This window comes from Podarcis gaigeae (genome assembly GCF_964106915.1).
Source record: "Podarcis gaigeae genome assembly, chromosome: 11".
Taxonomy (NCBI): domain Eukaryota; kingdom Metazoa; phylum Chordata; class Lepidosauria; order Squamata; family Lacertidae; genus Podarcis; species Podarcis gaigeae.
In genome coordinates, this window is record NC_139687.1 from 4,192,810 (window position 1) to 4,220,016 (window position 27,207).

The window sequence follows — 27,207 nt, forward strand, 5'->3', positions numbered from 1 at the left end:
CGCCATGCGCCTCCTGCTGCTGGCCGTGCTGTTGTGCTTCTCGGTGGCGCGGGGGGGCTGCGAGCCCAAGGTGGTGAACATCGGGGCGGTGCTGAGCACCAAGAGGCACGAGCAGGTCTTCCGCGAGGCCATCAACCAGGCCAACAAGCGCCATGGCACCTGGAAGATCCAGCTCAACGCCACCTCCGTCACCCACAAGCCCAACGCCATCCAGATGGCCCTCTCCGTCTGCGAGGACCTCATCTCCAGTCAGGTAGCCGCACCGCGCCGCCCAAGAACCGGTCGGGGGAACCCCCGACGTGATGGGCCAAGCTCTTGACCTGGTTGGCCCCAGAAAGGACCACCCAGGGACCCCTGGATCCTGTGGACTGTGGGCTTGGGGCACCAACCTAGGAACCCGCAGGCCACAGAGATCAACCTAGGGACCCTACCGCCCCAAGACCTGGCCAAGGACCTCTTGACCCTATGGTCCAGACTGTGGGCTTGGGGCACCCACCTAGAGAGCCCTTGGCTTTAGAAACCAAACCTAGGGAACCTTCAGCCCTAAGAGACGATCAGAGGCCCCTTGGCCCTACTATTGAGCACCCAGGGACCCTATGGATCAGGCTTGGGGGGCCAGGCCAGGGAGCCCTTGGCTTTAGAAACCAACCTAGGGAACCTTCAGCCCTAAGAGACGATCAGAGGCCCCTTGGCCCTACTATTGAGCACCCAGGGACCCTATGGATCAGGCTTGGGGGGCCAGGCCAGGGAGCCCTTGGCTTTAGAAACCAACCTAGGGAACCTTCAGCTCTAAGGACTGGCCTAGGAACTTCTTGACCCTACTAAGGTCCAGCCAACAACTCCTTGACCCTATGAACCAGCCTTTTGGCTTGGGGCACCAGCCCAGGGACAACCCCCTCTTTCTTTCTTTCTTTCTTTCTTTCTTTCTTTCTTTCTTTCTTTCTTTCTTTCTTTCTCTCGCTCCCCCTCTCTTTATTTTTTCTCCTTCTCTGCCACCTCCCTCCCTCCCTCTATTTCTTTCTCTCCCCCCTTTCCCTCTTTATTTCTCTCCTTACCTCTCTCCCCTCCCTCTCCCCCTCTTTCTCCCTCTTTTTCTATTCCTCCCTCCCTCTCTTTCTTTTCCCCTTTTCTCTCTCTTTCTCTTTTGCTCTTTATTTCTCCCCCTCTCTCCCCTCTCTATTTCTCTACTTTTTTCTCTTCCTCCCTCGCTCCCCTCTCTTTCTCTCTTTATTTTTTCTCCTTCTCTACCTCCCACTCCCTCCCTCTTTATTTTTCTTTCTCTCCCTCTCTTTCACTCTTTTCCTCTCTTTATTTCTCTCTCCCCTCTCATGTTCTCTCTTTATTTTTTCTCCTTCGTCCCTCTCCCCCTCCCTCTCTCCCTCTTTCTCCCTCTTTTTCTATCCCTCCCTCCCTCTCTCTCTCTTTCTTTCTCTCTTTCTCTCTTTATTTCTCCCCTCTCTCTTTCACTCCCTTATTTTCTCTCCCCCCTTGCTCCCCCTCTCTTTCTCTCTTTACTTTTTCTCCTCCTCTCCCTGTCTATGCCTACCCTCTTTCTTTTTTTCCTCTCTCTCTCTTTATTTCTCTCCCTACCTTCCCCAGTTTCTCTCCCCTTTTCCTCCCTCTCTTCCCCCTCTTTCTCTCTATATTTTTTCTTCTCCTCTCCCTCTTTCTTTTTCTTTCTCTTCCTCTCTTCCTCTCCCTCTTTTTCCCTCTTTATTTCTTATCCTACCTCTCTCCCCTCTCTCATTCTCTCCCTCCCTCACTCACTCTCCCCTCTCTTTTCTTTTTCTCCTTCTCTCCCCCCTCCCCCCTCCCTCCCTCCCTCCCTCTTACACACCCACATATTGGGACCTTAAAAATACTACAACACAGCCCATTTCCCAAGGAACAAACCGGGTCCCAAAGTTATCAAATGGTGCTATTTTGACCCCATTTACGTCTCATTTGGGATCTCCTTTGAAGCCACCCAAATTGCAGACCTGATCAACATTTACAGACTTCCTTCTTCCCCCTATAAATGGCAGAAAAGGCCATTTATAGGAGAAGCCAGCAAAGGGAGGATGAAGTTTCCATGGAAACGCCATCTCAGTTGCTTCCATAGGGTTGGCTCCTTCCATCGATTGCTCTTCGTCTCCTTCTTGCCAGACCATTTCATCATAAATGGTCCCTGGAGGGGAAATGGCATTTAGGTCTTAAATGTGCGGTTAAGGAAATCATATTATCTTGCAATCTGGCTCGGCCGACTTCTCTCTCCGCCTGTCAAAGCCTGGGCATTCGAGGACGTCCATAATTTAATGGGAGAAATGTCGGAGGGGAATGGCTTCTTGTTGCTATTGTTCAGTCGTTTAGTCATGTCTGATTCTTCGTGACCCCATGGACCAGAGCACGCCAGGCCCTCCTGTCTTCCAACTCATGTTGCTTGCTTCGAGAACACTGTCCCACCATCTCATCCTCTGTCTCCTTGCGCCCTCCATCTTTCCCAACATCAGGGTCTTTTCCAGGGACTCCTCTCTTCTCAGGAGGTGGCCAAAGTCTTGAAGCCTCAGCTTCAGGATCTGTCCTTCCAGTGAGCACTCAGGGCTGATTTCCTTCAGAATAGGTCTGTTGGATCTTCTTGCAGTCCATGGGACTCTCAAGAGACTCCTCCAGCACCGGAATTCAAAAGCATCCATTCTTTGGCGATCAGCCTTCTTGATGGTCCAGCTCTCACTTCCATACATCACTAGTGGGAAAACCATAGCTTGAAGTATATGGATCTTTGTCGCCAAGGTGATAGGACATCCATAATTTCATGAGAGAAATGTCGGAAGGGATAGTAGGATGTCCATATTTTCATGGGAGAAACGTCAGAGGGGATGGTAGAACGTCCATAATTTCATGGGAGAAATGTCGGAGGGGAATGTTAGGACGTCCATAATTCCATGGGGAAAACGTCTCTCCCACAGGTCTACGCCATCTTGGTGAGTCACCCACCGGCTCCCAACGACCACCTCACGCCGACGCCAGTGTCATACACTGCTGGCTTCTACCGGATCCCGGTCATTGGTTTGACCACGCGCATGTCCATCTACTCGGACAAGGTAAGCCCACAGCTCCCGCTGGTCGGGACCCGCCGTTCTCCTGGACATCTGGTGGGAGAAGGCCTTGATACAGCCATTCGTTCTTCTCAGTAGTCAATGTCTATCCGTCCGTCTGGAGATCTTTCCCATTGGCTTCCTAAAGAGGCCCTTCCACTGCGCAGGAAGGCTGTTTTCCACAATGGTTCCCAGGTCCCCTTCCAAGGTAGCCCCATGGAGAAAGCAGGGCAGTAGACCAAGCAGATGGCCAGGTTTTGGATGGAGCTGGTATTAGAGATGTTCTTCCACCCCAGGGGAGGGATGTTCCTCAATCTCATCTTCAAGTCACCTTCCAATGGAGACAGCAGGAGATGAGCAGAGGATGGACCTCTCTGGAGAAGCAGGTGGGGTCTCAAGATGGAAGACCTCAAGAGGCTCTTTCCACCCCATAGGAGGGACGTTGCCCCAACTCCTTTCTAGGTCAACTTCCAAGGTAGCCCCATGGAGAACGCTTTAGCTGAGCAGAGCATGGACCTCTCTGCAGGTGGGGTCTCAAGATGGAACTTCTCCAGAGGCTCCTTCCACCCCGTAGGAGGGACGGCGCTTCAACCCAGACGCCCCCGCTTGGTCCGCAGTGACGCTCCCTCTGGCTCCTTCTCTCCCCAGAGTATCCATCTTTCGTTCCTCCGCACGGTACCGCCTTACTCTCACCAGTCCAATGTCTGGTTTGAGATGATGCGCTTCTACAAATGGAACCACATCATCCTCATCGTCAGCGATGACCACGAGGGCCGGGCGGCTCAGAAGAAGCTGGAGACCCTCCTGGAGGAGAAAGAGTCCAAGGTCAGTAGCTTCCCGCCACCCACGCTCTTCTCGAAAGTCTCGAGCTTTGTCATCCGTGTGTAGATTGACATCTGTAAATACACCTTCTCTCTCTTCTTCCCATTGTTAAACATGACCCACATTGTGCTCTTAGGCACTGGCCATCTAAGTCCTTGACCAAAGTTTGTTACTCCTTATTCATTTCACTTGCTTTGCCATGGTTGAAAAAAACCGAAATCTCCGACTACATTAAAAAAAAAAAACGAAATCCAAAATCGGAAAGAGGCAAAAACGGGGAAACGAGGGAGGAGACGTAACCTGGAGCTGGGCCAAAAACCCATTTCCTTATTGGAAGAGAGTGTCTAGGAGAGTAGGCTTGGATCATGGACTTGGGAAGGAGCTGAAAGGGTTGTGTGATCCAACCAAGGCAGGAATCTCAACATAGAATCATAGAGTTGGAAAAGACCTGGAAGGGTTGTCTTGTCCAAGCAAGGCAGGAATCTCAACATAGAATCATAGAGTTGGAACAGACCTAGAAGGGTTGTCTGGTCCAAACAATGCAGGCAACTCAACATAGAATCATGGAATGGTTGTCTGGTTCAACCAAGGCAGGAACCTCAAGATGGAATCATAGAGTTGGGAAGGAGCCCCAAGAGAGACTTGTGAGGCAGGGATAGGCAGCTCCCTTTACCTGCTTCCTTCCTCTTTTCCAAAGAAGCTCATGGTCAATGCAACAATCTGATCAGTCATAATGGTCATAATTTTGTCATCTATACCCCCACCCATCAGACTGGGTTGCCCCAGACGCTCCAACATCCAGAAGAACACCATAAAAGGTCCAATCGTCCACAACCTCTCTAATCCCAGCTTCTTCTGAAGGTCCAGTTCCTTCTCTCCTGGGTTGGGGGCCCACGTGGCTCCATCCTCTCCGACATTTCTATGGCAGAAATGGTGGAGCGGGGCTTTGAAGCTGACCCTCCTTGGCGCGTGGTGTGAGCGGTGGCTCCACGTCAGCCAAGGCAACATATATGGGAAGCTTTCCTAGATCAGACCAAAGCAGGACATCCGGTCCATGATCCTCTTCTCGGTGGCCGTCAAGAATCCTGCAGGGAGGAAGGAGCTGAGGGTGGCGGCCTTGCCCCTGCTTTTCACTCCAAGCGGCCAGCATTCAGAGGTCTACCAACATTTGGGAAGAGGGACAACCCACCATCCCCTCCAACATTTCTCCCATGAAAATGTCCAGCTGCCCTCAGAAACTCGCAAGGTACCTACACCGATTTAAAGGAGAGGAAGAACTTGCATGAAGCTCCAAGGAAACTTCCTAGGAAACCCCCATAGGAGATCTTGTAGGAAACGTCTTAGGAAATTTTGTAGGAAATTTAATAGGAAAACCCCATAGGAAACCTGGTCAGGAACCCCCATCAGAAACATTTTAAGAAGCCCCTCTAGTAACCCCCAGAGGAATCCTTCTAGGAAACATTTTATTAACTTTATAGGAAACCATGCGGGAAAGTTTGTAGGAAATTTAATAGGAAACCTTGAAGGAAACTTTGTAGGAAACTTTGTAGGAAAAAATGCAAGAAATTCAACAGGAAACTTTGTAGGAAACTTAATAGGAACCCTTGTAGGAAACTTTGTAGGAAACGTAATAGGAAACTTTGCAGGAAACTTAATAGGAAACTTTGTAGGAAACTTAGTAGGAAACCTTCTAGGAAACCTAATAGGAAACCTTGTTGGAAAGTTTGTAGGAAACTTAATAGGAAACCTTCTAGGAAACTGTGCAGGAAATTGAATAGGAAACCTTGTAGGAAACCTAATAGGAAACCTTGTAGGAAATTTTGCAGGAAAACTTGTAGGAAACTTAATAGGAAACTTTGTAGGAAAAAATGCAGAAAATTTAACAGGAAACTTTGAAGGAAACTTAATAGAAAACCTTCTAGGAAACTATGCAGGAAACTGAATAGGAAACCTTGTAGGAAACTTTGCAGAAAACCTTGTTGGAAACTTAATAGGAAACCTTGTTGGAAAGTTTGTAGGAAACCTTGTAGGAAACTGAATAGGAAAGCTTGTAGGGGGTTTTCCCTGCTCCTCTGTTACGCCCCACCCCCCACCCCGGATCAGGAGGAGTTGGATATGGGATTTGCTTTGAGTGCCCGTCTTTCTTCTTTCAACTGTTTATAATCTTCTTCTGTGTCTGCATATTTTCTCTGTGCACATTATCCATCAGAGTAAAAAAAGGAGCTTTGACAGCCTCGAACCGCTATCCTTTGACAACAAGCGAGGACCCAAGGTATATTTGCATGGAAATGCACGCCGCCCACCAACCTAACGAGCAAAAAAATTAAAATAAAAAATTCATAAAATTCATCAATCAGGCCGCCTAGGCCCAAGGGCACCCCACAAAAAATCAGAATAAATTTTAGAGAGATATATACATATATATTATTTTTTTAAGGGAAAAAAAATAAAAATATCTCTGGAGCCAGCAAGCAGACTCCATTGGGGGTTTTTTTGGGTCGCACGTTCTTTTCCGTTGAGATATGCTTGGTTTGAGCTTGAGTTTGAGGAGCAATCCCATCCTGGACGTCTTTCTTCGGAAGACCATGCATGTGGAGCCAGAGCGAATTTGCGAGTTTATTCTCCCCCCCCTTGTTTTCTCCTGGACCATCTGATTCCCCCTTCCTGTTCTCCTCTTCCTGCTCTGCCCCTTCCTGTCCCAACAGGAAATGCGAGATGCTCACTTCGATTCCCTTGCAAGGCGGACCCCTTGCGTGTTTTTCCCCTCCCCCTTTCTCACCTTTTCCTGTTGTTGTTTTTTTAAATTATTTTTTGGAAAAGCAACAGGCGTTTGAGCAGTCAACTACATTGTGAAACCAGCCAGCCAACCGATATATGGATATGTGCAGTCACCGCCCGAGGGGCTCCCTTGCCGTCGCAAAGACGGTGACAGCGGAGTGAAAAAGGCAGCTCGGCAATTCACGATACAGCGGGGATTCTGCAGAATTTGCAAAAAAAAAAAAAAAAGTTTGCAAATTTTGGAAAAATTAATTGCACATTTTGAAATTTATTTATTTTTTTGCAAATTCTGCAAAACGTTTTTTTTTAAATTTTTGCAAAACAAACAAATAGCAAGAAATCAATTTGCCACGGTGGGTGGAATCACTTTGGCGGCCGCTGTGTATCTCTATATATGCCTTTTTTCCTCTTTCCTGTACCAATGCACGACCTTCTTTTGGGGCTGGAGTGACTTCTGTTTGCATGCCCAGTGCAACAACAAAGAAAAATGATTCTTTTTTAAAAATAGAAATAAAATAAAAAATTAGATTTTTATTTTTTTAAGGGGGGTGGGGAGGAAATGAACCCCACCAGGAGAAAAGAAGAAGAAAAAGAACGGGGGAGGAGAGAAAAAAAACCGTGGAAAAGAAATGAGGAACAACTGAGTCCTTTCCAATTAGACCTTGGAAAGAGAGAAGGAGGTATCTTTCTGAGGAAAGCATGGCTCTGGCATGGGGGATCAGGGCCCAGCCGACTGACCCCATTTGCTCGCGCCAACCTTGCAGGCCGAGAAGGTCCTTCAGTTTGAGCCGGGCACCAAGAACGTGACGTCTCTCCTCCTGGAAGCCAAGGAACTGGAGGCCAGGGTGATCATCTTGTCTGCCAGGTGAGGGCCGGCTGGTGGGGCGGGGTTGGGGACAGGTGAGTGGAGGCGACCCCCATTTTTCCCTCGTTCAAACTCCTCCGATGTTTCTCCCACAAAATTATGGACGTCCTACCATTCCCTCTGAGGTTTGTCCCATGAAAATAGGGACTTCCAATTCCATCCCTTCCAGAATTTATCCCATGGAAATAGGGACATCCTACCACCCCCTCCGACCTTTCTCCCATGAAATTATGTACGTTCTACCATCCCCTCCAACGTTTCTCCCATGAGAATAGGGACCTCCTATTCCATCCCTTCCAGAATTCATCCCATGAAAATAGGGATGTCCTACTAGCCCCTCCGATGTTTCTCCCATGAAAATATGGACTTCCACCATCGCCTCTGACATTTCTCCCATGAAAACAGGGACGTCCTATTTCATCCCTTCCAGAATTCATCCCATGAATATATGGACTTCTACCATCCCCTTTGCTGTTTCTACCATGGAATTATGGATGTCCATCACCCACTCTGACATTTATCCCATTAAAATGCTGACATCCTACCATCCCCTCTGATATTTCTCCCAAGGAAATAGGGACCTCCTATTCCATCTCCTCTGCCGTTTCTCCCACTAAAATACGAACGTCCTACCATCCCAACAGCCTTCTTCTCTTTCTCCAGTGAGGACGATGCCACCACCGTCTACACGGCCGCAGCCAAAGAAAACATGACAGGTCCCGGCTACGTCTGGCTGGTGGGGGAACGGGAAATCTCCGGCAATGCCCTACGTAATGCGCCAGAAGGTAACCTGGGACCCCTCCCCATGGTCCAGCTGCCCCATGGTTGATCACCCAGCGGTGCTCTCCTTCCCTTCTCTAAATCCATTCGGAGGTCTCCGCCCTGCAGTAGGTTGGCCTGGATGACCTCTTGGGTCCCAGCCAACCCAGTCGTCTGTCTCCGCCCCCACCCCATCCCCATCCCAGGTCTCATCGGTTTGCAGCTCATGAACGGCAAGAACGAGTCAGCTCACATCCGGGACGCGGTGGCCATAGTGGCCCAGGCGGTCCACGACTTGTTTGAGAAGGAGAACATCACCGACCCACCCAGGGGGTGCGTGGGGAACACCAACATCTGGAAGACGGGGCCACTTTTCAAGAGGTAAGAGCATCCTGGGCACCTTGGACCTGGGTTCTTTATGGTGGGGCATCTGTAATTTCATGGGAGAAACGTCAGAGATTATTGTAGGACATCCGTAATTTTGTGGTATAAACGTCAGAGGGGATGGTACGATGTCCGTATTTTCATGGGATGAATGTTGGAGATGATGGTATGATGTCCATAATCTGGTGGCATAAATGTCAGAAGGGGTGGTAGGGCGTCCATAATTTTGTGGGAGAAACATCAGAAGGGATGGTAGGACATCCGTAATTTTGTGGTATAAACATCAGAGGGGATGGTAGGACATCCGTAATTTTGTGGTATAAACATCAGAGGGGATGGTAGAACATCCGTAATTTCATCGGAGAAATGTCAGAGGGGATCGTAGGACGTCCATAATTTCGTTGGAGACATTTCCATCCCGATCAACCCGCTTTCTCCCCAGGGTACTGATGCAGACGAAGTACGCCGAGGGTGTGACGGGCCGGGTGGAGTTCAACGAGGATGGGGACCGCAAGTACGCCAACTACAGCGTCATGAACCTGCAGAACAACAAGTTGGTGCAGGTCGGCGTCTACAATGGCAGCCACGTAAGTATCCCTGGATGGGAGGGCCCTGCCTGATCCGGGGGTCAGACTGGCTGACCTTTAGGGGTACCATTCTGACTCTATGGTCGTTTAACAGGGAAGGCTGGTAGAGAAGGTCTGGTCCCAACCTTTCTCTCCTCACCTCTGCAGTTTCTGCCCAACGACCGCAAGATTATCTGGCCAGGAGGAGAAACTGAGACACCCCAGGGCTATGAGATGTCTACCAAGCTCAAGGTATCATCTCTGCTCCACCTCCCTCCCTCACTAATGTCAGCCTGGTGAGGAACAGTTGAAGGAGCTGCAGAAGAGGAGAGCAAGAGATATGAGAGGCACCTTCAAACATCTCAAGATGATTGAGGGTCTGGAAGCCAGGCCTTAGGGGGAACAGTCAAAGGAGATGGCTCTTTTTAGCCCAGAAAAGGGGAGGCTGAGAGGAGATGTTAGGGCCACTTTTGAAGATCTCAAGATGATTGAGGGTCTAGAAGCCCAGCCTTAGGAGGAACGGTTGAAGGAGATGGAGAAGAGGAGATATGGGAGCCACCTTCAAACATCTCAAGATGTTTGAGGGTCTAGAAGCTGAGGCTTAGAGGGAAGGTTGAAGGAGATGGCTCTCTTTAGCTCAGAAAAGAACAGGCTGAGTGGAGATGTTAGGGCCATCTTCAAACATCTCAAGATGTTTGAGGGTCTAGAAACTGAGCCTTAGGAGGAACGGTTAGGAACTTAGGAGGAGATGGAGAAGAGGAGACCAAGGAGATATGGGAACCACCTTCAAACATCTCAAGATGGTTGAGGGCCTAGAAGTTTAGCCTTAGCAGAAACGGTTGAAGGAGATGGCTCTCTTTCAATCTCTTTCAGATTGTCACCATTCACCAGGAGCCGTTTGTCTATGTCAAGGAGACCCTGGCCGATGGCAAGTGCAAAGCCCTCACCAACAGCACCGGTGGCTTGGTGCAGCAGGTCCTCTGTACGGGGCCCAACGTGACCATGCCGGGTATGTCTCGAACCCACAGCCGGGGCGTCGGGTCAGAAGCTCCCCCGCCAAGCATCTCCATTGTGCGGCAGGCGTCTCTCCTTCTTGGGAGGGTCTGCACTGCATGGTGGAGATGAGATCCTCTTAGTCTAGACCAGGCTCCTCCAGATGTAGTTGGCCTACACCTCCCATGATCCTTAGCTAGCAGGACCGGTGGTCAGGAACAATGGGGAGGTGGAGCGATTGAGAAAGTCCTCTCTGTTGGGGACCTTCTGGACCGGGCCTCAATGGTCCCCCTTTCTCCTGCCCCACCAGGCCGCCCCAGCGTGATGCTCTGCTGCTATGGCTTCTGCGTCGACCTCCTGATCAAGCTGGCCAAGACCATGAACTTCACTTACGAGGTCCACCTCGTGGGCGATGGGAAGTTTGGCACACAGGAGAGGGTGAGCGGGCCTCGGGAAGGCCGGACGGGCCACCCTCCAACTTCTCAGAAGACCTCCGAGGGTCCAGCCCCTTGGCTGGGGACGGACAGACGGCGTCCCATTGAAAAAGAGGATTTGTGGGACGTCGTTCCTGGAATGGTTGGCTGTCCCCATTGGCTTTCCGCCCACACTGGGGTGACCGGAGGAACCTTCAGGAGAGGCCTGGAGGGTTGTCCATTCGTGAACTTGCTTCCCATAGCTTCTTCCTGCTATCCCCTTTGACATTTGTTCCATGAAAATATGGACGTCCTACCATCCCCTCTGAGGTTCTTCCCATGAAATTATGGACGTCCTACCATCCCCTTTGACGTTCATCCCATGAAAATACAGACGTCCTCCCATCATCTCCCACATTCATCCCATGAAATTATGGACATTCTACCATCACCTCCCACATCTATCCCATGAAATTACGGACGTTCTACCATCATCTCCCACATTCATCCCACGAAAATACAGATGTTCTACCATCAACACCAATGCTCATCCCATGGAAATACGGACCTCCTTGCCATTCTCACCCTGGCTCTGTCTCACCACAGGTGAACAACAGCAACAAGAAGGAGTGGAACGGCATGATGGGGGAGCTCTTGAGCGGTCAGGCGGACATGATCGTGGCTCCTTTGACCATCAACAACGAGCGGGCCCAGTACATTGAGTTCTCCAAGCCCTTTAAGTACCAGGGACTCACCATCCTGGTGAAGAAGGTGGGTAGACATGGCCAACGACCACTAGGCATCACTGTGCCCTCCAGAGGTGGCCACGCTCTGCTTTGGTCCAGCCGTTCCCGTTGTCAATCTCCTTCCCTTTGCAAAGTCCCGATGGAATTTCTTGTGAATAATATAATATAATATATTATAATATAATCAGCATCCATTAAAAACCACCCATATATGACATCAAGGTCCATCCTTGAAAGGCCTGGGGAGAAGAAGAGAACCGTTCTCTTGCTGCGATCTCCTCAACCTTTGTGAGGAACCCTAAGCAGCCCCTGCTGGGGTCTTCCCCCAGCTACTGACGCCCACTTCCGGTTCTCCGTTGCAGGAAATCCCCCGCAGCACCTTGGACTCGTTCATGCAGCCGTTCCAGAGCACCCTGTGGCTCCTGGTGGGCCTCTCGGTCCATGTGGTGGCTGTGATGCTCTATCTCCTGGACCGTTTCAGGTAACTGCTGCCACCCCTTGGTCTTCCTGGTCTTCTCCACCACCTCCACCTCCTCCTCCTCCATCTATCCCTTGGCCTTCCTGGTCTCCTCCTTCCTCCTCCTTTCTCCTTCCTTCTGCTCTTCCCCCTCCTCCCCCTCCTCTCCCTGCTCCTCCTTTCTTCCTCCTCCTCCTCCTCCCTCTACCCCTCCTTCTACCTCTTGGTCTTCCTGGTCTCCTCCTCCTCCCTCCTCCTCCTTCCTCCTTCATTCTCCTCCTCCCTTCTCCTCCTCCCTTCCTCCTCCCCCTCCTCATCCCTCTAACCCTTCCTCTACCCCTTGGCCTTCCTGGTCTCCTCCTTCACCTTCCTTCCTTCTCGTTCTCCTCTTTCCTCTACCCCTTGGTCTTCCTGGTCTCCTCCTCCCTCCTCCTCCTTCCTCTTTCATTCTCCTCCTCCCTCTACTCCCCCTCCCCTCCTCCTCCTCCCTTCTCTTTTCTTCCTCTTCCCCCTCCTCCTCATCCCTCTAACCCTTCCTCTACCCCTTGGTCTTCCTGGTCTCCTCCTCCTCCTCCCAGAGGAGCAAGGAAAAGTTATCCAGCTCTGCTTCCTCCCACCCATGAATGGGGGAAGGGACAAGGAACTGGACAGGCTGTTCCTCAAGATGTCACCAAATTACGTACCCATCAATGATGCAAAGGTACCTCTGTCCACTGACTTTGTATCACTTATTCCATCTTCTAAGACCTGCTACTTGATGGATGGCTGACCGCTGGCCCCGCTTGCTCTCTTGCAGCCCCTTTGGCCGCTTCAAAGTCAACAGCGAGGAAGAGGAAGAGGATGCCCTGACCCTGTCATCTGCTATGTGGTTCTCCTGGGGAGTCTTGCTCAACTCTGGCATCGGAGAAGGTGAGTCTCTCCAGTGGGAATGATCTGGATGGGTCCGTCCGTAAGAGGCTGCAAAGCAAAGGCTGGTGCCACTGACCCCATCTCATCTTCTCCGATATTTCTCCCATGAAAATAGGGAGGTCCCACCATACCCTTTGACATGGATGAAAATAGGGAGGTCCTACCATCCCCTTTGACATGGATGAAAATATGGATGTCCTACCATCCCCTTTGACATTGATATGGAGGTCCTACCATCTCGTTTGACATTGATGAAAATATGGACGTCCTACCATCTTCTCCGACTTCTGTCATTTCTCCCATGAGAATAGGGATGTCCAACTCAACTTCTTCCCCTATGGGTTCTTCCCTCATTAGATGGTCTTCTCAAGGGGCGGCACTAGAGAGCTTGGGTGAGGTCTATCTCCCCAGGGTTTCGGTCCTTCAGATGCTTGAGGACCATCCCGAGCTGCCCTATCTCTTCCAGGCGCTCCCCGGAGCTTCTCCGCACGGATCCTGGGGATGGTGTGGGCTGGATTCGCCATGATCATCGTGGCCTCTTACACTGCCAACCTGGCGGCCTTCCTGGTGTTGGACAGACCCGAGGAACGGATCACGGGCATCAATGATCCCAGGGTAAGCATGGAAGGAGAACACCAAGCCTCTGACATGTCTCCTATGAAAATATAGACGTCCTACCATCTTCTCTAACATTTATCCCATGAGAATAGGGATGTCCTACCATCCCCTCTAGCATTTCTCCCACGAAATTATGGACGTCCTACCACCCCTTCTGACATTTCTCCCACCAAAATACGGACGTCCTACCTTCCCCTCTCCCAGCTGCGCAACCCGTCCGACAAATTCATCTACGCCACGGTCAAGCAGAGCTCGGTGGACATCTACTTCCGCCGGCAGGTGGAGCTCAGCACCATGTACCGCCACATGGAGAAGCACAACTACGAAAGTGCCGCCGAAGCCATCCAGGCCGTCCGGGACAAGTGAGTCAGACTCCTTTGACTTTTCCAGGCGGGTGGGCTGGGAGGACATGGGGGACCAATGGAGAAAGAGGCGTTGGATTATGGAATTCCATTTTTATTTTTATTTTTCATCCAGGTAATTTCCACGTATTTTGACCAATTAACAACCCACTGATTTGAAGCCAAAGCAAAGGCGAAGATGTTTTGTGGGAATTTGGCTGGGATTTCTAATAAATTGTTTGGCTGGGATTTCTAATAAATTTTGCTGGGATTTCTAAGAAATCCTGCTGGGATTTCTAAGAAATTTTGTTGGGATTTCTAAGAATTTGTTTGGCTGAGATTTCTAAGAAATTCTGCTGGGATTTCCAAGAAATTTGGCTGGGATTTCCAAGAAATGTGGCTGGGATTTCTAAGAAATTGTTTTTCTGGGATATCTCAGAAATGTTTGCTGGGTTTCTAAGAAATTTTCCTGGGATTTCTAAACAAAATGTTTTGTGGGGATTTCTAATAAATTGTTTTGCAGAAATATATAAGACATTTTGCTGGAATTTCTAAGAAATTGTTTGGCAGGAATTTCTAAGGAGTGGTTTGGTAGGATTTTTAAGAAATGGTTTGGCAGGGATTCCTAAGGAAAGGTTTGGTGGGATTTCTCATAAATGGTTTGTGGGAATTTCTCAGAAATGGTTTTGTGGGAATTTCTCAGGAACGAATTTGCCGGGATTTCTGATCCTTTCCTTTCGGGACCGCTTCATCCTGCGAAAATCCTCCATTGGAAGAGGGGGAGGGAAGGCTTCTAGAATTTGCCGGGAGCGTTGAAGTCGACCCCCTTTTCCTGGTTACTGTTCCCACTTGTGTCTCCACCCAGCAAGCTCCACGCCTTCATCTGGGACTCGGCCGTCCTGGAGTTCGAAGCCTCCCAGAAGTGCGACCTGGTGACCACTGGAGAACTCTTCTTCCGGTCTGGATTCGGAATCGGAATGAGGAAGGACAGTCCCTGGAAGCAGAACGTCTCGCTGGCCATCCTCAAGTCCGTACCCTTTCCCCCGCCCACGGGAATGATCTGGGGAAGGGGGTGGGGTTGGAGAACACAGGACCCTGTGAGCATCCTGGATCAATCCCGGAACTTCCCTTTCCCACTCTGGAGGAGAAACACGAGAGGACCTCTTTTCACGGGAGAAAGGTCCAGGCATCCCCTCCGGGGGAAATCGGGAAAATAGAATATCCGGGGTTTGAACCGGAAAGCTGCCAGCCACTCCAAAGTTCCTCTCCCCAAAATTGGGGTGTTCCAGGATCAAACCAGAACCCCGCCGGCCCTTCCGACGTTCCTCGCCCCCAAATCATCAGGCTGTTCCGGGATTGAACCCAGAAAGAGGGAGTCCGGTTGGGCCTGACCTCCTCTGGGTCTGTCAGAGATGGCCGAGGAGCCTTCTTGGTCCAAGTTGGTCTCCTGGAGGACAGGAAGTGGTCCAGGGAACAGGAAGTGGGCTTTCCTGGGACTCCCTTGGGTCCCCTTAAGAGATTTGAGAGTCATGGGGCGGGGCTTCACCTGGCCTCCCGCCCCACCCCCGATCCATATTTTATTCAAGATGGCGGTACCCCCCACTTCAGCTCTCTCCTCCCGTCCCACAGCCTCCACGAAAATGGCTTCATGGAAGAGCTGGACAAGACGTGGGTGAGGTACCAGGAATGCGACTCAAGGAGTAATGCCCCGGCCACCCTCACCTTTGAGAACATGGCAGGTGGGTTCCTAGACCTCCCCATCCCCTCCGGAGCTCCCTTCCCTCAGGGATCGGAGAAGAAGGGGCACGAAGGACACAGTCCAACCCAAGGCAAGGCACCAAATGTCCAGTGCTTAGCCCGGTTGTTAAGAATAAGAGTACTGAGATGATGGTTATGGTGATGGTGATCATGGTGATGATGAGCGCCAAACTTAGATTCACAAAATGTTTAGGTCCATATGTAGCCCGGCTCTTAAGAATCAGAATATTGAGATGGTGGTGGTGATGGATGATGGTGATGGGTGCTTAGCCAGGCTCTTAAGAATACAGTGGTACCTCGGGTTAAGTACTTAATTCATTCCGGAGGTCCGTTCTTAACCTGAAACTGTTCTTAACTTGAAGCACCCCTTTAGCTAATGGGACCTCCTGCTGCTGCCGCACCGCCGGAGCACAATTTCTGTTTTCATCCTGTAGCAAAGTTCTTAACCCGAGGTAGTATTTCTGGCTTAGCAGAGTCTGTAACCTGAAGTGTATGTAACTTGAAGCGTATGTAACCCGAGGTACCACTGTAAGACTATTGAGATGATAGTGGTGGTGGTGATCATGACGATGATGATGAGTGCCAAACTTAGATTCACATCATCATTATTATTATTATTAGTTATATATATATTACTGTTATTGTTACTATTGCCATTTCTAACTACTACTGCTACCACCACCATTTGTAAGTATCCCTATCGCTATCGCTATCCTTCTTCTTACGATTGTCATTTGTGATTCCTATTCTTATTCCGGATCCTCATCGTTATTACTATCACAATGATTGCCGCCATGATTACGATTCTCACTCTGCTTCCTGGACGACCCTCGACTGTGGTGGCGGCATGTGTGTGCGTGCTTCCTTCGAACTCGGCTCTCTGACCCTTCTCCCTCCCGCGTTTCGACCCCTCCCAGGCGTCTTCATGCTGGTGGCCGGTGGGATCGTGGCCGGAATCTTCCTGATCTTCATCGAAATTGCCTACAAGAGGCACAAGGACGCCCGACGGAAGCAGATGCAGTTGGCCTTTGCCGCCGTCAACGTCTGGAGGAAGAACCTACAGGTAGGAAGAGGCCATTTTTGGGAGGAGAAGAGACCTCTGGCGGGGGGGCAGGTAACCCACAAAACCGCCAGAAAAAACACCAACACATGTGGAACTTCCATTTTTTAATTTCCGTTTTTTAATTTGGAGGTCCTTTTCCATTTCCCATTCCTTCACCCCAACAGTCACTACGGTGCCAAAGGGGAGTAGTATTAGAGGGACGCCCTCTCCGTGGCCCCCACTTATGGGGTGGGGGAACCCCATAAGAGTCACTCCTTCCAGAAGGGCAGAGGGTTGGTTTAGATGACCCCTGGGGGACCCACTCATCCTGGGAAAGCCTTTGAAGGCCCCCTACCCTCCTAAATAGGGGGGCAAATGCCCCAATGGAAATAAGGGCATCCTATTTGATCCCCTGCAATGGGAATAGGGGCATCCTGTCAATTGGGGTCTGTCCATCCCTGCGTCCTGCAGGCTCGAATTTTGTAGGGCATCCTGAGCACAATTGTCACTGCCATTTTTCACATGCCAACTTTCTACAGAGGAGAAACACTTCCCTGAGTTGACGGCAAGTCCGGCCCGGGATTTGGGGGGCTGTCCGAGATATGGGGGGTCCAGGATTTTTTGGGTGGGGGCCATTGGCCGAGCATGCCCACCCACCCCACGGACGACGAGGAAAGCAGACGTTCCAGAGATCCGTTTGACAATATAAGACTTTTCCGCAGGAGGAACCCTCCAGCCACTAGTACAATGCTAGAAGGTAGGCAAGCGGGAAGATTTCTTTGTTCAATAAATACCAATTTTAAAAAATCAATTAAAATAAAAATCAATTTTAAAAAATAAAAAAATGTACACACACACACATACATATAAATACACATATACATATTATATATATAATTATATATGTGTGTGTGTATATATATATATATGAATATGTATATAATATATAAATAATTTATATATGCCTATATATATAATATATAGTATATATACACGGGAAGACACCCGAGGACACCAAAACCTGCATTCCTGTACCCGTGAAAATCTACGAAAGCATATATATATATATATATATATATATATATATATATATATATATAGTATATATATAATTTATATATGTGTATATAATACATATAAATATAATATATATATAACTATATATAATGCATATAATATATATATAATGTATATATGTATATGTATGTGTGTGTATATATATATACACACACGGGTGTTTCTTTTCAAATTATTATTTGAAATCATGGGCAGGGTAGAATTAATAAATTGTTGTTGTTATTATTATTATTTGGTTTTGGTCACCCTTCCGCCATGGCGCAACACTGTGGCAGGCCACGCACTGATACCTCTAGATCAATATATGTAACTATATATATATATATATATATATATATATGGGGGTATCTCCCTATCTATATATATTTCGATATAGATCTTCATCCATTCTATCCTATTAATTGCTTTTTTTCCTATGCATGCACAGGGGAGTGGGGGCGGGGAAGAGGAACATTGTGAACAGAAGCAGGAAATGGATTCATTTCCAGTTGCCCCCCCCCCAATCCAGATGTGGAGGAGCCAGACCTGGTCTCTCTCTCCCCCAAATCTCTAAATCCATAGGGGGAGTGGTCAGAAATGGGGTTCCCCAAGGGGAGGATACAGAGGCTTCAGATCGGGGACCCCCTCCCCTAACCCCCCCAAATTCCACCATAGCCCAAAGGGGTGGGGTCAGAAATGGGGTTCCACTCCCAAAAATGCCCCCCAACCCCCCCAAAACCAGGTCTGGTTGCCTCCCGCCCGACCGCTACCCTTGATTCCCTGGCCTCTCCCCCCCCTCCTTGATGGCTTACGTTCCTGCTCTGCCCCCCCCCAACCCTCAGCTCTCTCCTCCCCATTTAACTCCCCTCTTGGATTCCTGCCCGGGATCCCTCCGGAAAGCAGCCCCCAGCTTCCGGCGGCCGGTTTCGGGTGACCTATATACCCTTTTCAAACACCCCCCCAATATTGGTTTTCCTTTCTTTTTTAATTCTGATTTTTTACCCCCCCCCCATTCCACCCCATTAACATACAATGACCTCCCTTCTCTTCTGATGCAGTCTTCTCTCTATCTCCCGGCCGTAGGACCTGCCTTGACCAAAGGCCCCGATCCTATTTATTTAGGGGTAGGTGGAAAAAGTCTCTCCCCCCCTCTAGAAGATGGAAGGAAGGGGGTGCCAGCGACTGGCAGGGACCATCCCCGGCCCCCAATAGGGTGGGGACCCCTGCTCTCCAAAATCCTGAGAGGAGGCCCTCAGAGATGCTGCAGGAACCCAACGATGCTCATAGACCCGCCCCCGCCCTGCCCCCAACCCGTTCCAGAAAAGGGTCCACCCCACATATAGTTTCTGTTGGACATATTTCCACCCTTTCTGATGTTCGCCCATGAAATTATGAACATCCTACCATGAAATTATGGACGTCCTACCACCCTTTCTGATGTGGTTCCCATGAAATTATGGACGTCCTACCATCCCCGCTGAGGTTCTTCCCATGAAATTATGGACGTCCTACCACCCCTTCTGACGTTCTTCCCATGAAATTATGGATGTCCTACCTTGCCCTCTGACGTTCTTCCAATGAAATTATGGACGTCCTACCATCCCCGCTGAGGTTCTTCCCATGAAATTATGGATGTCCTACCTTGCCCTCTGACGTTCTTCCAATGGAATTATGTACGTCCTACCATCTCCTTTGACGTTTCTCCCATGAAATTATGGACATCCTAGCAACCTTTCTGATGTTCCACGCAATTATGGACGTCCTACCATACCTTCTGACATTCTTCCCATGAAATTATGGATGTTCTACCATCCCCTCTGATGTTCCTCCCATGAAATTATGGACACCCTACAACCCTTTCTGACGTTCCTCCCACGAAATTATGGATGTCCTACCACACTTTCTGACATTCCTACCATGAAATTATGGACATCCTACCATCCTCTCTGACAGTCCCACCACCAAATTATGGACGTCCTACCATGACGTTCCTCCCCGGAAAAAAGGGTCTTCCTATCACCCCTCCCACCAATGCTTGGAGTGTTTCTGACCCGAACCACCCCGTCCAAGACCTCCAAAATCGGCCTCTCGGCAGGAACCTGCCCCGTTTGCCCCAGGGATGGGATGGTTTGAGAGCAACTGTACATCCTCTCTGACATTTCTCCGGGAGTTAGGGGAGAGGAATGTCTGGTTCCTCCCCCTTCCATGAAAAGAGGGACATCCGATTCCATTCCAAGAAGGGCATCTTCTCCCACCCCGTCCCATGTAATTCAGGTATGTCTGTGAAAAGGACAGTGGATCCGCTCAGAGTCTGGGTCGGCTGCCAGGACTGGCCCAGCCTAAGATGGCCGCTCGGAAGGTCAGTGCTCGGAGGGGCCCTCTGGATCCCAGCTGCCCTGTAGGGCAGGAGGAGCACACCAGGCAAGTGAGGCCGTCCGTGAAAGCGAGGCACAGTGTAGACGCGGCGGCCGGTGGCGGCCGTCCGGAGATCTAACCGCTTATGTACATGTTCGTTTTAGGATAGACCAAGTGCTAGAGCAGAACCAGGCCCTAGAATGAAAACCACTTTTAGGTCCATCACATCCACGCTGGCCAACAGCTTCAAGAGCCGTAGGTCCTGCAGAGACACGGTAAGAAGAAGACAACCGGTTGTGCCCGCCTTCTTTCTCTCTCTTTCTCCTGCCATCCCATCAATTGCCCCATCTCACAGCTGCCATGGCCCCGTGTCCGTCCTCTGTCAGTCTGTCTCCACCGTCTGTCCCAAAGATCGAGGGTTCCCTCTTTTCCCCGTACGTGGTTTGTTTTCCTTTCTGTTCCGACCCCCCAAAAAACCCAGATTTTTCTTTCCCCCCTTTGGATTTCCAGTCCTTCCCATCCTGGTCCATTCCCGGAAAGCGGTCCGCCATGCCGTCTTCCCCTCGTCCGTCCCCTGCCCCGCCGTCTCCAGCCGTCTCCCGCCTCTGCACTTTCTGTGAGATTCAGGCAAGGGACATGGCCTCACCTGGCACCGTGTCTCTCGTCACCTTCTTTACCTGTGCTTTCCGTCCGTGGCTTCCTTGGAAACGATGAGGCGGGGGAGGGGCCCTCCGTCATCGGGCGGACGGCCGAGCTCCATTGCTTAGCCCGCGCCAACGTTTCTCCCGTGGAAACAGGGGCGTCTGGCCATCCTCTCTGACATTGACCCGACAGAATCGGCAACCCAAGTCCCCCCGGGCCAGATCAGGCCATAGCTGTCAACTTTCCCTTTTTCTTGCGAGGAATCCTATTTGGAATAAGGGAATTTCCCTTTTAAAAAGGGAACCATTGACAGCTATGGATCAGGCCCACCCGGGTCCTCAATCCGGGAAGCCGGATCCATAATTCTCGGCAACACTGATGGGACCAAGAGTGGTGGCGGCTCGGCCGCTCCAACGCCACACCCGGTTTGCTCTGGCAGCATTTGATCGGCATGAACGGCCCCACCCTGTGCTAGGATCTGGGCGCGGTGTGGGATTGGTCGAGCTGCCACCTCTTGGCCTCTTTGTCCCATCGTTGTTGCCAATAATCCTGGGTTCTGGCTTCACTACGCCTCTTCCTCCCACCGCCGCTCGGCCTCTTCCGCCGCTGCCACCTGCCGCCCTGGTGCCTCTAGGGTAAGGTTCCCAGGCGTCCCCGTTTCCTAGGGACCGTCCCCGGATTTACAAATCCTACAAAATCCATGGAGATTGGGGGAAATCTGGTCACCTTATTCTACGGGCCAGGGAGCGAGCAAACAAGCTCACTCTGCCTATTCACGAGAAGCAGCGGTGGCAGTGGCAGCAGCCCCTGGGAAGCTGGGGCTGGGGGGTGGAGAGGAGGACAATTTGACCCCCCTTGCCTCTTCTTCCAGCTCCACCCCCCTGTTCCACTTCTCCAGCCCGCCACAAGGTCTGTGGTACACTAGACCGACCGGCTGCTAGAAAAAATTGCCAACCCCTGTCCTGTTCCATACCTGCCGACATTTCTCCCATGAAAATATGGACGTCCTATTTGGTACCTCCCAACATTTCTCCCATGAAAATACAGACTTCCTACCATCCCCTCTGACATTTCCCCCATGAAAATATGGACGTCCTATTCCATACCTGCCAACATTTCTCCCATGAAAATACAGACATTCTATTCCATACCCACCAACATTTCTCCCATGAAAATACAGACTTCCTACCATCCCCTCTGACATTTCCCCCATGAAAATATGGACGTCCTATTTCATACCTGCCAACATTTCTCCCATGAAAATAGAAATGTCCTTAGGAAAAGCGGGATCAACCCCGGATCAAACAGAAACTGCCATGGCTTCTTCAAATCTTGGGCTGTCCCTGCAAAATAGGGACCCTGGGATATCTGTTAGCATCCCTCATCCCAATCTGTTGATAGGCTGAGAATGAGGCCAAGGCAGGACAACCTGAACTTCCACAATCTGCAGACTTTCTGCTGTTTTCCTATGTGCAGGCAGTTCCCCAGCCAGATGAGTGGGGTATTATTATTATTAATTTATGTTATGGCTCTTTGGCAACAATAATTGTGGGGGTGGGGTGGTGATGATAATAATATAATACAATATAATATAATATAATATAATATAATCATCATTATCATTATTATCACCAGGTAGGCAGCTGTGTTGGTTTGATGCAGCAGAAATTAAATAAATAAATAAATAAATAAATAAATAAATAAATAAATAAATAATACTTATTATTATTATTATTATTATTATTAATGGAAATTAATATATTTCACAAAACCTCTCCCATGATTTCTCAAACTTATTCCAAAAGGCGTTGGGCTACAATTTCCTCTGAACATCCTCTTGTATCAATGTGAAGATCGCTGTCCCTCTCTCAGATCAGCCCCAAATATTCCTCATTGTTTCCGCTCAGGATTTCCTCTGAAAATTCTCCTGTATCAATGCTAAGCTCCCTGTCATTTCCTTGGAGACCAGCCCTGAATATTCCTCACCGCTTCTCCTCCAAATTTCCTCATCAAATCCTCCCGTATCAGTGCCAAGAGCACCGTCACAGCCCCCCCAAAAAACACACACATTAAAACACCCTTGAATTTCAAGGCTGTTGAAATGAGTATTCAAGATTGTAAAACAGAAAAAAATAAATGAAAAAAATATATTTAAAAAGACACACATATCAAAACCAGTAAAAACAATTCTAATAAAACATAATAATAATAAATTTAATAATAATAAATTGAAGAAGAAGAAGAAGAAGAAGAAGAAGAAGAAGAAGAAGAAGAAGAAGAAGAAGTCAGGCTCAGGGCAGCTAACACCAAATATAAATTACAATAGAAAATAATAGGAAAAACCCAAGAACAGTTAATTAAAATACAGCTTAAAATACAGCTTAAAATGCAGCCTCATTTTAGTAGTAGCCCATAAATCAAGCCCATAAAGAGAAGAAACATCAGAACGATTATTATTATTACTATTATTTTATTTTATTTTATTTTATTTTATTATTAATTACTATTAGCAGTAGTAGTAGTAGCCTATAAAAAGGTAAAGGGACCCCTGACCATTAGGTCCAGTCGTGACCGACTCGGGTTGCGGCGCTCATCTCGCTTTATTGGCCAAGGGAGCCGGCGTACAGCTTCTGGGTCATGTGGCTGGCATGACTGAGCCACTTCTGGCGAATCAGAGCAGCACATGGAAATGCTGTTTACCTTCCCGCCAGAGCAGTACCTATTTATCTACTTGCACTTTGAGGTGCTTTCGAACTGCTAGGTTGGCAGGAGCAGGGACCGAGCAACAGGAGCTCACCCCGTCGGGGGGATTCGAACTGCCGACCTCCTGATTGACAAGCCCTAGGCGCTGTGGTTTAACCCACAGCGCGACCCGCATCTCGTAGTAGAAGAAGAGTTTGGATTTGATATCCCGCCTTTCACTCCCTTTAAGGAGTCTCAAAGCGGCTAACATTCTCCTTTCCCTTCCTCCCCCACAACAAACACTCTGTGAGGTGAGTGGGGCTGAGAGACTTCAAAGAAGTGTGACTGGCCCAAGGTCACCCAGCAGCTGCATGTGGAGGAGTGGAGACGAGAAGCCGGTTCCCCAGATTACAAGACTACCGCTCCTAACCACTACATCACACTGGCTATAGTAGCCTATAGTAGCCCATAAATCAAGACCATAAAGGGAGGAAACAGAATTAAGAAGTTGTTTAACAGCATGTCAATCCGTTCTCATCCCTTTTTATTTATTTTTAATCCATTTCCCAATTTTTTGTCCATTTCCCATGGCAGGTTCTTCTTTGTTGGATGTCCCAAGCCACCACTCTGTGGCATTCCGGCTCCACCTCATTTTGCTGAATTTATTCCTCCCTCCCATCCATTCCCTCATTCCGCTGAATATTCATCCATTCCTTCCTTCCTCTCATCCATTCCCTTGTTCTGCTGAATATCCATCCCTTTATTCCTTCCTCTGAATATCCATCCATCCATTCATTCCTCCCTCCCATGTCTAATCAACATTTACAGAATTCCAGCTATTTTCAAGGAGCAGAATGCACCAAAGCAATCTGTCATAATGATTAAATCAGGATTCTGATCCACATTTGCAGGATTCCGGCTGTTACTAGGGAGCCGATTGCAGCAAAGCAACCTGTCCAAATCATTCCACCAAATTTGATTTAATTCCCAGATATTTTCCCCATTGCACATCATCCTTTCTGGAACAGTCGCCATGTGGGCAGGAAAGTTCCCTCTCCCTCTCCAAACCCTCGGCCCATTTTAAAGACCCTCTATTATGCATGTTTCTGAGTTGGCGGGCCATCGGGTTCGACCTCATCCCCCCCCCTTTGGCGTCTTTCCAAAGGTCCCAGATATCGAAAGGTCCACCTGGGGCGAAAGCCAACTTCTCAGCCATCTTGAAATTCTGATTTTTTCCTCTCTTTCTCTCCCCATCTAAAGGATGTCTGTCACAAGATATTGGGAGGGTGGTATTCCAGAAGGGGAAAGGTCTTGGCCAGAAAAGATGGCTTCCCGCCTTCGCAAACTCCCCCTGCATGACTCTCTGTTTATTCCTCCTGTTCGTAACCGCAGGGATTTATAAAAAAAGTCTCTCCCTCGGCGGTGGGCATTTGCATAGCCTCCGACATTTCTCTGATGGAAATAGGGAGGTCCTAGTCCATCCCCTCCAACATTTCTCTAATGAAAATAGGGACGTCCTATTCCACCCCTTTCAACATTTCTCCGATGAAAATAGGGACATCCCAGGAACAGCGGAACCTTCCGGGATCTCGGCGGAAACCGGGCTGGATTCTTCTATCCCGGGAGAGAGAGGGGTGCTTGGAGGGTCTGCTTCCTCGGGTGGCTTTCCCTTCTAGGCATTCCAGCATGGAGGGCGGAGGGAGGACGAGGAGGAGGAGTAACACAGCTCCGGGTTGGCCGGGTTGGCCGGGCGGAGTCCCGCTTTCCCGGGGTGGTGGTTTCGGCAGTGTCCCCGGGTTCAAAGCCGGCTTTCGATGTAATAGACCATCCCTTTGATGCGCCTGCTCCCTACAGACACCCCCGCGAGGCCGCCACACCCAGAGTCCGTGAGCTGCAGATAAAGCCCTGTAGAGAATTCCCGGCTTCAGGAGTTCCTCCGCAAAGGGTGGGATCTTGTTGTGAATGTTGATGCATTTTTGTCCTGTATCCAAAGTCCTGTTTGATCTTGTGGGACGGGTGGTGGTGCTGGTGGGGGGAACGTCCGGTCGTCCCCTTCCGGGACATCCCAGAAAAGGGCCAGGCGGGAGAGTTGGGCGGCCATCTTGGAAAATGTGGCTCCTTTGCGAGCTGAGTCGCTGAGCTTTTTCCCGGAGGGAGTTTCTTGGCGACCACGAAGGGAGAGTCATCGGCAGATTTCCAAGGGGATTGACCTGAAATTGTCAAGGGGTTGAAGCTGATGGGTGGTTCCAAAGGAGATTGGCCCAAAATGGCTGAGTTAGCGGGTGCTGCTTTCCGGGGGCAGGGGCTGCGCTGCGTGGGGGAGGGGGCCCCTGCCCCATGTGGCTGCTCCCCGGGGGGAGATCCCTGAGGGACGATGCGCTCCAACCGGGAAGGAGCTGAGCCGAATGGAAACGGGGGGCAAGACATGACGACACAGGTCAGGGTTCCAAAATTAGTAGGGTGGCAGTATGTCAGGGTCCCTAAAATGGGAAGGGTGGCCGTACATTTGGCTCCGCCCACATTGTGGCACCCTGACTTTTTTTGTGGGAAGAGAGCGGATCTCCGGAGATTCCCCGCTTGGCGCTCGCAGCCTTGAAAGCATCCCGATTCGGAGGCACAGAATCTTCCCTGAGCAGTTTCCTGCCAGGGCGGCGGCGGCCTGCAGGGGTGGCGTGTGTCTCAGCTGCGCTCTGGCCCACCTCTGCTTGACCGCCGGCCCTCCTGTTTCTTGTCTTTTGTCTCTCCCGCAGCAGTACCACCCCACCGACCTTGCGGGGCAGCTCAACCTCTCGGACCCCTCGGTCAGCACTGTGGTGTGACGGCCGCCAGCTTGGGAAGGGGCAGCTGAGATGCCCGAGGGAAGACTTGGGGGGCCCCACCACACCCCGTCACTTCTTTCCTGCCCACCCCCTCTCAGACTCTCCCAGGGGCCTCGGAATGGACCGGCTATTTATCTTCTTCTCCCACGGACCTCCCTTGGGGACCGGCGCTGAGGAAGTGGCCCCGCTCACACACCACAGACGGACAGAGACTGAGCTCTGATGTGCCTTCGGTGCCCACTTCCCGTTTCCTTGCGCCCCTTCAAAGGACACCCTCCCAGGAAAGCCCAGCTTGCCCGCTTTCCTGAGAGAGGAGGCAGCTGCGCGCAACTGAGAGAATCCCGTCCGTGTACAGTGCTCCGCTTCCGGTTGTCCACATTGGAGTTTGCTCAATTTTGGGGGCTGACTGACTGACCATCCTGTCCATGTACATAATCTGCTTCTCTTCCTTTTGTCCACTTTGGGGATCACTCAATTTTTGGGGGACGGGCGACTTCCTTCCTTCCTTCCTTCCTTCCTTCCTTCCTTCCTTCCTTCTTTCTGTCCTTCCGTCCATCCGTCCTTTTTTCCTTCTTTCCTTCTTTCCTTCCTTCCATGCTTCCTTCAATCCTTTGATCCTTCCTTCCTTCCTTCCTTCCTTCCTTCCTTCCTTCCTTCCAGACTTCCCAACCGCCTCTTCCCTGCTTCCTTTCATTTCCCCAACATTCCTGCCTATTCCCATGGATCCATTGAGCTGACTTCCTCCCTTCTTGGAGATCCATTCGGGTCTCTTAGAGATCCAGTCCTCCCCTGATCTTCCCTTTATTGTACATTATGTTGTCAGAAACACAGGGTAGTGGGGTATAAATAAGTTATTATTATTAATGATATTATTATTATTGATTTTATTGATATTATTATTATTGATTTTATTGATATTATTGTTGTTGATATTATGATTGATATTGTTGTTGTTGTTGTTACTTGAATCCTGCTAGCATTTTCACTCATCTGAAATCATTTCTCACATATTTACCTAACATCTGGAATTGCAGACTGGAATTTGGGCATCACCTCCCAAGGATTCTGTGGATTTTATTGATTATTATTATTAAAATAAAATGTAAATAAAAGATTGTTGTTGTTGTT

At 49.7% G+C, this 27,207-nt stretch overlaps 1 protein-coding gene across 8 annotated transcripts; it reads left to right on the forward strand.

The window, feature by feature from the left end:
* LOC310826726 (glutamate receptor ionotropic, NMDA 1-like) lies at positions 1 to 27,207 on the forward strand. 8 transcript variants are annotated; one of them, XR_014555951.1, is made up of 22 exons: positions 1 to 253; positions 2,946 to 3,080; positions 3,723 to 3,899; positions 6,106 to 6,168; positions 7,439 to 7,539; positions 8,203 to 8,324; positions 8,505 to 8,679; positions 9,125 to 9,269; positions 9,417 to 9,500; positions 10,122 to 10,257; positions 10,552 to 10,679; positions 11,261 to 11,425; positions 11,763 to 11,881; positions 12,654 to 12,766; positions 13,233 to 13,381; positions 13,589 to 13,746; positions 14,591 to 14,752; positions 15,355 to 15,464; positions 16,401 to 16,546; positions 20,101 to 20,211; positions 25,115 to 25,205; positions 26,011 to 27,207. XR_014555951.1 is itself a non-coding variant. In XM_083701940.1 (21 exons), the coding sequence occupies exons 1-21, from the start codon at positions 5 to 7 to the stop codon at positions 26,077 to 26,079; spliced, it is 2,817 nt and encodes a 938-aa protein (XP_083558066.1). In that variant the 5' UTR covers positions 1 to 4; the 3' UTR covers positions 26,080 to 27,207. The 8 variants fall into 8 exon arrangements, 6 of the variants coding, with proteins under 6 accessions (XP_083558066.1, XP_083558068.1, XP_083558067.1 ...); XR_014555952.1 differs by lacking the exon at positions 20,101 to 20,211; XM_083701940.1 differs by lacking the exon at positions 25,115 to 25,205.

Bases quoted from the DNA above. Each gene is read 5' to 3' on its own strand.
- LOC310826726 (XM_083701940.1), top strand. From the start codon at position 5: ATGCGCCTCCTGCTGCTGGCCGTGCTGTTGTGCTTCTCGGTGGCGCGG. The intron at 14,753-15,354 runs GTCCGTACCCTT...CCCGTCCCACAG, and splicing joins GTCTCGCTGGCCATCCTCAA to CCTCCACGAAAATGGCTTCA. The intron at 16,547-20,100 runs GTAGGAAGAGGC...TGTTCGTTTTAG, and splicing joins TCTGGAGGAAGAACCTACAG to GATAGACCAAGTGCTAGAGC.